This window comes from Propithecus coquereli, unplaced genomic scaffold, assembly GCF_000956105.1.
Source record: "Propithecus coquereli isolate 6110/MARCELLA unplaced genomic scaffold, Pcoq_1.0 Scaffold145, whole genome shotgun sequence".
Taxonomy (NCBI): Eukaryota; Metazoa; Chordata; class Mammalia; order Primates; family Indriidae; genus Propithecus; species Propithecus coquereli.
Genome location: NW_012138858.1, coordinates 2780858 through 2791357, shown reverse-complemented (window position 1 = coordinate 2791357; position 10500 = coordinate 2780858). Strand labels below are relative to the sequence as shown.

The following is a 10500-nucleotide window of genomic DNA, read 5'->3' as shown; positions in this document are numbered from 1 at the left end:
GACATTGTTTTCAGACTGGGGGCCCCTGGCTGGAAGCCCCCTTGTCCTTCCCAGCTCTCCAGCCTCTGACCCTGCGTCCGGATCAGGCAGGGAGACGAATAAACCACACGGGGCTTCACGAAAACCCCCTCTGGGCACCTCAGTCACTCTTTCTGCACAGCATTTTTTTAAAAAATGCTTTTGGTGGGGGGATAAAATCATAACCATAAGTAAAAATCAGATCAGCCTGTGCTTAAAATGCCCAGTGGATTTCCACGACCTGCAGAACACGTTCGGTCTCCTAGTAAGAACCCGCTTCCCAATCTGTACTGGGCCTGTCTTCGTACTTCTCCCTCTGGCGAGAGTTCTCAGCCAGCAAAATTCTCCTCTCCCTTCAGACCCCAGCTCCTGTGAGGCCCCCCGAGCAGAATTCACTGCGTCCTGTCCTGTGCTCTCAAATCCCTTTATGCGTGACTCTGTTGAAGAACTCCTCTTGTAAATTAGCGTTAATTTTTACAAGTATGCTGCCTTCTGTCTCCTCCTTTAAACAATTAATTCCTTGAGTGGAAAATCTTTTTTTAGTCCAGTGTGTCTGGCACATAATAGGTATACAATAAATGTCCTTTGGATACATGAATGAATGAGAGCTACTTCACTTTTTGGCATATTTTATTATACATTTGCCCTGCTCTTGTCATATTTCCATTTTAAGTGACGAAATCCAAAATGTCAGACCCAATATCAAAGGACTATCACCTACCACAAATATTTATGATATAATTATAAACATCCCAACCTAAGGAGGTGCCTATGGTCCCCTCCTCATCTATATTTTCAATTTACCGCCTTCAGTTCTTTAAAGTCCTAAATTCTTGATCGTTTTAGACTGGAACTACTTTCCACAGTGAGAAGGACACAGTGGTGTCTTCGTAGTAAATTCACTGTGCTGTCCGAGCTGTGCACTGTTTGGCCTTTGGACCCACTTGCTTTGTGGAAGTAGGCAAAATTCAATTACTCATCTGCAAAATGGAAATCATGCAAGCCTTGTTTTCCTTCCATGGTTATTGCAAATATAGGCAAGTGCTCTAAAAAAACTTTATCACACTGTTATTATAAGCCGGTATCTAATTCTTATTGGACACGGGTTATAACTATGGCTTCATCATTTCAAATTCTAATAACACGATCCAGGCAGTACTGAAAAGGACAAAAGTAAAAAATTCACCTGGGAGTTAGTGATCCCTGTACCACCCACCCTTCGAAGCCCTGCTCGGCCTCCAACAGTGCGCTCTGAGAGCGTCAGGCTGCTGTAGCTGCCGGCTCTTACGAATTGTGCCAGGACACCCTCCTGTGCATTACTTACCTGACTCTTATTAGTCACAAACGCCTTTTACCCTCTCTGCCAGATGCATTTTGTCCCCCAAGCTCAATAAATTTGGGCAGGGTCCAGGTTTTCTTTTCCTTTTTCTTTCAAGCTACAATCTGCACCGTGCTCTGCACATGCTCAATATTCACTGAATGAAATACCCAGCTACACACACAGAGGCTGATACAATCTTAATTTTAAAAGTCTTCTTTATTGTAGAAAAACCATCAGCAAGAATAGATTTTTAAAGATAATAAGGGTTATTAAGTCACCAACCTTAACCATAATCACCATCAAAAATTACTTTGTCTCATATATTTTTCAGTTAGATGATGGTGTTGTCTAAAATGGATTTCATTAAAATCTTTCAACCCACCAAGATAACAAAGAACTTGCTCTTTTCTTTCCATCTGACAAAGTGATACGGTATCTCTTTAAAGAACTAAATTGCAGACAATTCACAGACACGAAGAAGAGAAATCAAGGGAAGAATTAGGGACCTGTTTTCTATGGAGTGCTCCCGACCACAACACTGCTGCTCATTTTAAATAATCATACCCTTTGGCCATCAATTTCAGACTCTTTGCACTGTGTAGCATTCTCCAATTCTGCCATCAGGGAAACTACATCGGTTTAAATCAAATGCAATTTGCCAACACATTATACACAGCTGATACACTAATGCTTTATATTTTAATAGCGATTTCCTGTTTCCAGAGCATGTCCACATTCATCCACTCATTGGATGTTCATCACTAGTCTTCAGAGTAGGCAGGGGAGGGGTCATGAATATCCCCATTTCACAGATTAGAAAACAGAGAGCCTAAGTCCCTGCCTCCACCCAGAGGCTCGTGCTGCTTCAGGATTTGTGGGCATCCTAGGAAATAATGTGCCTCAGGCAATCACACCCCACTGGGTCTTTCCCCTTGAAATAAAGGGGACTGTATCGAAAGAGATATCAAATAGGGTAACACTGGGCATACTGACAACAGGGCAAAACATCATCCATGCAAATGCATCCCAAGAACGAGATATTTTATCCTTCTTGGCTCTTTCTAGGATTTCTCATAACATAACAGCTTTGAAATAATTATCTTGCCATCCCCACTGCCTTCCCATTGCTAAAACCACCTGCTGGCCATGAGAGCTCAGACTGCAGCCACAACCTTCTGGCTGATTTTTTTCCGTTTTCATTCTCTGTTCCCCCGACACTGTACACTTCATTCTCTACATACACTGGAGATGATCTCCTGATGGAGTATTTCAGACAAACAGAAACGTGTACAGAGAAAAATATTATTTCAAGAAAAGAGTAGAAGTTCTGGGATCAGTTATGGCAAACTGGATTTTTAACTGACCAGTTGACCCGCCAGCAACAAGTGGAAATGCTAGAAGAGTTAAAATTAAAGCTTGGCCATGTGAACTGTTGATCAGGCTCTGAGTCACAGGGAGTTCTCAAACAGTGCTGTGGGGAGGTGAGGAGACCTGAAATTCTTTAAACTTCTTTAGAAAACTTGCAATACCTAAAAAACTGAACATCCACAAATCCCATATCCCTGGAATTCCTCTCCTGGGAATCTATGCAATAGAATTGCATACCTATGTGCAATAAAGGTGTGTAAAATAAAGTTCATAGCAACATGGACGAATCTTAAAAACACATGTGGTATGAAAGAAGTCAGATGCAAACGGCACTCCATACTTATGTATAGCTGCACTTACAGGCAGTTCAAGATGAGGCAAAACTAAGAGATGGCAGTGACAGTGGGGATAGTAGCCACCTCTGGGAGCAGAATGGGCAGTGCCTGGGGTAGGGGGCAGGGCAGAGGCCATGGAAGGCTCTCATTATTTTTTTATTTTTTATTTTTTTGAGACAGAGTCACTGTGTTGCCCAGGCTAGAGTGCCGTGGCATCAGCCTAGCTCACAGCAACCTCAGACTCCTGGGCTCAAGTGATCCTACTGCCTCAGCCTCCCAAGTAGCTGGGACTACAGGCATGTGCCACCATGCCCGGCTAATTTTTTCTATATATATTTTTAGCTTCCAATTAATTTCTTTCTATGTTTGGTAGAGACGGGGTCTCGCTCTTGCTCAGGCTGGTCTCGAACTCCTGAACTCAAACGATCCACCCGCCTGGGCCTCCCAGAGTGCTAGGATTACAGGCGTGAGCCACCGCGCCCGGCCTCTCATTCTTGATCTGGGCACAGGTGACTTGGATGTGTTCACTTCTTGGAGTTCCTTGAGATTTACATTTTTGATTAATGCTCTTTTCTAAATGTCACACTCGAATGCAATGGCTTACCTTTCTAAAAACAAGTAAAACGACAGAGAGAATAAAAAGAACAATGGAGTAATGTTAATTAACCAATTGAAATTGAAGCCCTTCTGGACCCCGTATCAGCTGCATTTCTCTCTGCTTCCCAGAGGACAGCTCTCCTGCATTCGGTGTTCAACATCCTTGCATCTCTGTGTTCTCTGCAGTATGTATCATTGTGCCTGTATTCTATGGAACATTTTCCTGCAACGTGACTATTTTTCATTCAACATTATGCTTTTGTAATTTGCACACACTGATGCGTTGCACGTGTTTATACTGCTGTATGGTACTCCACCTCGCAAATGTGCTAGTATTTATTTGCCCTTTCTCCTATTGATGAGCTTTAGGTTTTCAAAATTTTGCAATCGTATGAACGAAGCTGAAATAAACTTTTATGAGGTTCCTTCAGTAGGTGGAAACAATCTTTCACTTTGCTACCTCTTCTCAAATTGTTCTCCAAGTGATTGTGCCAGTATCCATCTCCCGCCAGCATGCTATCAGAGTTCCTAGCCATCCGTATCATTTCCAAGCCTGGGTATGAGGAAACTTTTAATTGTAATGGTTTTCACCAATCCGATGGGAACCAAATGGAATCTCCTGGTGGCTGTGATTTCCCCATCTCCGAGTCCTGGTGCTGTATGCTCGGTGTGACCTGCTTGCTACAGCATTTCTCCATTCCAATAGCATTTTAAAGCTATTAATATTTCTTGCATGTGGAATTTTAAAAATATAAATCAGTCTACATCTCTCCCTTATCTGAAACCTTCCAATGGCTCCCAGTGCACTCACAATAAAATCCGCTCTTCACGAGGCCCTGCAAACCCTGCCCATCCGCCCCTGCCCTTCTCTTCCTGATCACCAGAACGCACCCCTCTTCCCCTGTGTTTCCCGCAAGCTGGCCCTTCCTAGTCGTCAAGTGCGTCAGCTTCTTTCTGTCGTAGCTTTGCCCTTGCGGTTCCCCCCTCACAGTGCTTTCTATTTCTCTGGGATTTCTGCACCCGGCTCTCTGATCAGAGCTTAGACTAGCAGTGCCCTCTCAGACAGGTTTCCTGTGCCATACCTAGTGGGGCTTTAGCCATTTTCTAGGCCGTCACTTTGCTCTCTTCTTAGCATTTATCATGTTCTGATATTATCTTCTGTGTTTGTTCACTGGGTTATTATCTTTCCTGCAATGCTATGTTTGCTCTACGAAAGCAGGGTATCATCTCTCTCATTTACCGCACTGAACCCCGAATTGAGAACAGTCTGTGGCACACAGTAGGTGCCCAATAGGTATCTGTTGAATAAGCCAATGAGCAAATGAACCACTAAAAGTATAGATTTGTGAAGCAGACACTTTGTTAACATCCTCAATATGCTAATCGTAGCTCAGTCACTGTGGCAAGGTTCTTAACCTTTCTAAGACCTGTGTTTCTCATCAGTAAAGTGGGGATAGCATTTAATATCCACCTACTGAAGTTGTTGTTCCAGATATTAGTATAATGTATGTAATGCTTTTAGCAAATGTCAGGTACAGCTGTAAGTAATTAATAAATCCCAGACATTATTCCTATTATTATCATAATACAGTCTGACAAACACAGTTGTGTACTTGCATATATATCTACACACATACAATTATACGTTAGGGAGAAAATGCCTAATTTAAGGCATTTGTATACATACCTGTCTATAATCACAGGAGATCTGGCAGATTCTTTAGCTATTTCAGAAGCCACAATATAATTGCCCAAAGAGTAAAAAGCTCTTCTAATGATAGTCGGTTCATCATCGAAGATTTTCCTCCACTGGCCAATGCAAGAGGGTGGTGACTTTAAGAGGACAGCATTGAGTAAACCTGAAACCGACTGAGTCACTGTGGTTTTACCTGCAGGTCGTACACAAAACATAGCCCAGCTTAGCCACAGCCACCATACCATGCCCAAAAGTTAATATTAACTTAGAAAGAGCAGAGAAATTCTTTCAACCTGCAAAATCAAAGGAGTTGATGAAATGATATAATGCATTATAAACAGTTGCAGACCCACGGGAGCTTAGGATTCGTCTGTTTGGTATCAGAATACTTGGAGGAAAACCCTGGCTAATGGTAAACTCAGCATCAGAGGTCCAGAAACCACAGCCCCTTTAATGTGCTATTTTTATTTCTGGTCCAAGCTACTGCTCGTCCTCTCACCCGGTCGCCCACCTCGCTCTTCCACTGCCCCTGCTCTCGCCCCTCTGGGCGTGGCCGTTAGATATTCTGTGTCTGCCTCTAGGCTGCCAGCTCCTTTTTAAAGGCAGGGTCCACTCTTGCCTCACATTCTGGCTGCCTCTGCGCAGCCTCAGTGACGTACCTGGCGACCTCTGGGGACCCATCTCCTAGTTCTTAGCGGCTGCCTGGAGCACAGGATGGGCAACGAGAATATGATCTACTCTCAGTCGCTGTTCGATGGCTTCTCTGAGCTCCTGCCACTTAGACTTAATTTTTCTCTGGCTCACACTTAACACTTTACTATCAACTGTTTATTTTTCTCCTTGGGGTGTCAAGAGGGATCCTAACAGTAGCCACCATTTCTCAATGTCTACTATGAGCCATGCGCACCACACATATCCTGCTTCTAATTCTCCCAATGACGCTGCAAAACAGTTAATATTTAATCATTTTACAGATGAAGAAATTGACACTGGAGAAGTTAACAAATGTACTCAAACTCACCCTGCAGAGGGCCTGGGCCCAGGGTGCACACGAACGGCAGACAGAGTCACCAGCTCATGTTCTTTTTGCCACTCCATCCAATCTCCTTGCAAATTGTGTGTGTGGATGCCTGTGTTGAGGCTAAATCTTTATGTTTTGTAACCCCACCGAATCTAAATTAGCTCTAGTACAAAATAAATGATCAACAAAACACACTGGCTGAAGGATTGATGCTGTTAGAATTCCCTCTGTCACTGAAAAATCTACAATTGGGCTGCGCCCAGCCAGCACACGCCAGTGAGGACAGCCGGTCTCCCTGAAGGCCAGGGCACGGCCCGATCACTCAGATGGGCCAGGGCAGTCAGCATGAGCAGTCGCCTGAGCCACAGTCAACCTAGATGCATACACAGAGGGCCCCTACGTGGAAAGTGCCTTTTACATTTTCAAAAATAAAAATCTGCACCCCTCAGGTTGACACGGGAAAGAGAAACTCCTTGTGCTGAACCACATGGATGTTAGCCTCCCGGAGATCAACCCTCTCCTCGGTGTCTCCTGCGCCCACAGAGCAGCTCCTCTCCCCCTTTTTCGTTTTGGTCAAAGTGTGGGCACGCCCACTGTATTTTGACATCTGTTTGACAGCTCAAAAGACTTTTTCCCTCCGTTTCCTAGTTCTTCCACATTTTGCTCCAAAACAGTTCCTAGACACACCTCGCCGATTCAGGAGTCTACACTTTGCCTGTGCTATTTCTTCTTCCTGGAGGACTTTTCTTGCTTTCGTCACCTGATCAACTCCTAACTGTACTTAAAACACAACCAGGTATCTCCCCTGACCATGCATCCACCTCCCACATCCCCCTCAGCGGCCAGATTCAGTGCCCTTCCTGTGTTGCCCAGAGCACAGGGCTCGGCTTTCCCGCTCCTCACGCGGCTTCGCGCTGAAGGTCTTACTCATCTCTGCATCCCACGGCCTGCCTGGCACAGTGCCCGCCGCATAGTAGAGGCACACATCAGACTCCGTTTAAAGTGTGGCTTTGCAAGAACTATTTCTATTTTTGTGACGGATCAAGGTCATTGCCTATAACTAAAACGTGCTGTTCTCTTACCAGTGGCATCCAGTCCCTCGATGGCAATAACCGGGAACTTTCCTCTCTGGACCTGCTTCGGACACCGGTCAACCAGCTCAAGCACCTCCCGGGCTTCAGGAATAAAGGGTGTACACTGTAAAACAATGTCTGTCCATCAGCAACGAAGCAATGGAGCTTTTGCAGAAACCACATCTAAATGGCTGAGGACAAGATCACCAAATGCTAATAAGGACTAAGTTACACTGAGCACCGTGCCAGTCTTATAGAACTCAGAGTACTTTGAAGCTGGGACAGGCTGGACTGCTCTATTTTATACTGAGTAGCTGGATCACTCAGCCTGTAGCCCTCGGTGAGCCACTTCCCCTATAGGAGGAAGGCCAGGCAAGGCACACAATCGCGTGCTGTGTAAACAGCAACCTTGAACTACAGGCCCACCTAGGACAGTCTGTCACAAGTGTGAGAAATCAGGTACACTACAGGCTGTAAAGAGAGCAGTCTGCATCTGCACCTCGTCCTCTCCTAACCACGCAGGGGGCTGAGAAAAGTGCCCAGCACTGCAATCACGATGCTAGCAGCTAGCAGAGGAATGTCCTGCTGGGAATTCAAAGTTCCTAGCTGTGCATGACCTCACTGCGGCTCAGGGCATCTCCACGAGGAGGCCCAGACACTTATTTGTTATTTATGTGCTTACTCCAAGCAAAGCAATCTTCTAAGTGCTTTACAAATATTAAGTTGGCCAGTCTCCATGATAACTCTGTGAAGGTGATACTATTATTATTTCTACCTTATGGATTAAAGGAACAGAGGCAAAGAATGTTGAAGAAACTTGCTGAAAGTGACACAATTAATAAATGTCAGAGTTTGAATTCAATACTGTGTGGTTGACCCTGCACTCTTAACTGCTCTACAACCCTGTCCCATAATCTGGTAAAATATAATATTTCGGAGACCCACAGGGCATCCTCGGGAGGCCACATCTGGCTAGCTTGGCTTGTGGTCAGAAAGAATTTTCAATCTCCTTTCTTGAGCACCTGCTGTGAGTCAGTTCATCTGAGCAACACTGCAAGACAGGAATTTGTATTACAGAGAAAAAGAAAAGAGATGTAGAGTAGTTGAGTAACTCGCACAAGGTCTACCGCCAGTAAGCAGGTAGGCACTACTCAAGTCTAAGTTTCTTAAACCCCCCAAACTCCCACACTTTCCTCTACACCCCAAGATCCTTGAATTACTTCCTAGAGGACATGGTCTTCCACCATCCCCAGTGGCCTCTTGACTCCTTCTGCATACTTCCAGCTTGCATTTACAGCACAGCAAGCAGCGCCTGCTCGGTGCTGGGATGCGCTCCACATCAGGGTGGAAGATCCTTGCAAACAAGAATCTTAAAAGACGCACAAAGTCTAATACAGAGCCTGCCACGCAGGACACCTTCCCGGACTAATTCGTGAATGCGCATGAACAAAGCACCCAGGCAGGACAGGTCTTTAGAGGCCAGCTGCTTGGTGCAGGTCTCTGGTCTACAAGGTGTGGATGCCACATTGAGAGCTGGGAAGGGACAGAACTCTTACCTCCTCCAAAACGACTCGGGCGGCTTCCCGGTCCGGGAAGACCACGGAGCTGGCCAGGTCGGGCACCACCGGGTGCAGTGGGGGCTCCGGGGCGGGCAGGACGCGCGCGTGGCCCACCTGCAGCCGCCTGCCGTCTTGCACCGCCCAGAGGCGCTGCCACAGCTGGCCCTGCGCGTCGGCCTCGAACTCGCCCAGGAGCGGGCGCGGGGCCTCCTCGCAAGTGCCCAGCAGGTCGAGCAGAGCGCACCGGGTGTCCGGACCATCGCTGGGGTCGCGCAGCAGCAAACCGTGCTGCGCGCCGCCGGCCTGGCCGCCCGGGCAGTAGCAGAGCAGCCTGCGCAGCTGGCACCGCTGGAAGGGGCCGCGGCGCAGCTGGTGCAGCAGGCGCTGGTGCAGCCGTGCTCCCCGGACCCTGGCCCTGCAGCCAACCTCCGGGCCCAGCGCCACGCACAGGGAGTAGCTCCGCCCCGGGGGCCCCAGCAGCACCGCCAGGCGGGGATCGGGGCGCGCGTCCCCGGCGTCCGCGTCGCCTGGGTTGTCCGCTCCCAGGGCAAAGTGGGCCAGAGTGCAGTCGGGGAGCTCCAGGGCGAAGCGACACGGCGGAGCCATGGCCCGAGCGCAGACCCCGCGCCGCGCGCGCAGCGGCCCCGAGAGTCGCCGGAGCAGGAGTCGGGCGCGCAGGCGGGCGAAGGCCATGAGCGCCGCAGCGACCCCGCCCTCGGCCGCGCCTCGGAAACGAAACCGGCGCGGGGGGTGCGGCAGGGAGGCGCCGCGGGGAAACGAAAGCCAAGCGCGGCCGGGAAACGAAAGCGGGACGCCCTCCGGGGAAGGGGCCTGGGGCTTGGGGCGCCCTCCCCGGCCTCCTCAGCGCGAAGTCTGCACGGTAAACAGCCGGCGCTGGGGGAGGAAACGCTCGGCCCTGGGGCCCAGGCGCGCGTTTTCGCCGGCCTAAGCTGTCCCCAGGCGCCAGCTCCCAGGGACTGTCGCAGCCCCGGCCTATGGCATCCGCCTTAGCGGGTCTCGGGGCCTCAGGGGGCACCGAATGAGGACCTGAGCTCTCCTCGGCCCATCGGTAGCTCGGTGGCTGTGTTCTGTGGGTGGCAGGTGTCCCCCTGACTCTGGTTTGAATTTCTCCTCTGTAGTTTATGCCCAGTGTATTGGGGGGCGGGGGGGTCCACGTGCGCACTAGGAAAAGAAGGACAGAGAGGTCTCTCCTGGATGTAACCATCTCTCTGGCATTGCCCACGGGCTTTGCAGGCTGCTTACGCCTGGATGACTTAGGAGCCGCTCCCCTAACCTCAATTCCCAACTTGGACAGCCCACCTCTACCCTCCAGTCCCACACAGCTGCTTTTCCTGCCTGATCGCGGAGTGCTCTTCACTCACCTGTGCCTTCACTCAACTGTGCCTTCATTCACCTGTGCTTGCACCTGTACACTTCATTCACTTGTGCTCTTCACTCACCTGTGCCTTCACTCACCTGTGCACTTCACTCAGCTATGCCTTCACTCACCTG

At 48.5% G+C, this 10500-nt stretch overlaps 1 protein-coding gene across 1 annotated transcript in view; it reads right to left on the bottom strand.

The window, feature by feature from the left end:
* The window catches only part of CMPK2 (cytidine monophosphate (UMP-CMP) kinase 2, mitochondrial), a 14863-nt gene extending 5182 nt beyond the window's left edge, over positions 1–9681 (bottom strand). The window contains exons 1-3 of the mRNA XM_012639947.1: positions 8986–9681; positions 7439–7553; positions 5327–5528 (exon numbers count right to left, since the gene is read on the bottom strand). Of these exons, the coding sequence (XP_012495401.1) occupies positions 5327–5528; positions 7439–7553; positions 8986–9681 (1013 nt within the window). The remainder of the gene's footprint in view (positions 1–5326; positions 5529–7438; positions 7554–8985) is intronic.
* Positions 9682–10500: the final 819 nt, after the last annotated feature.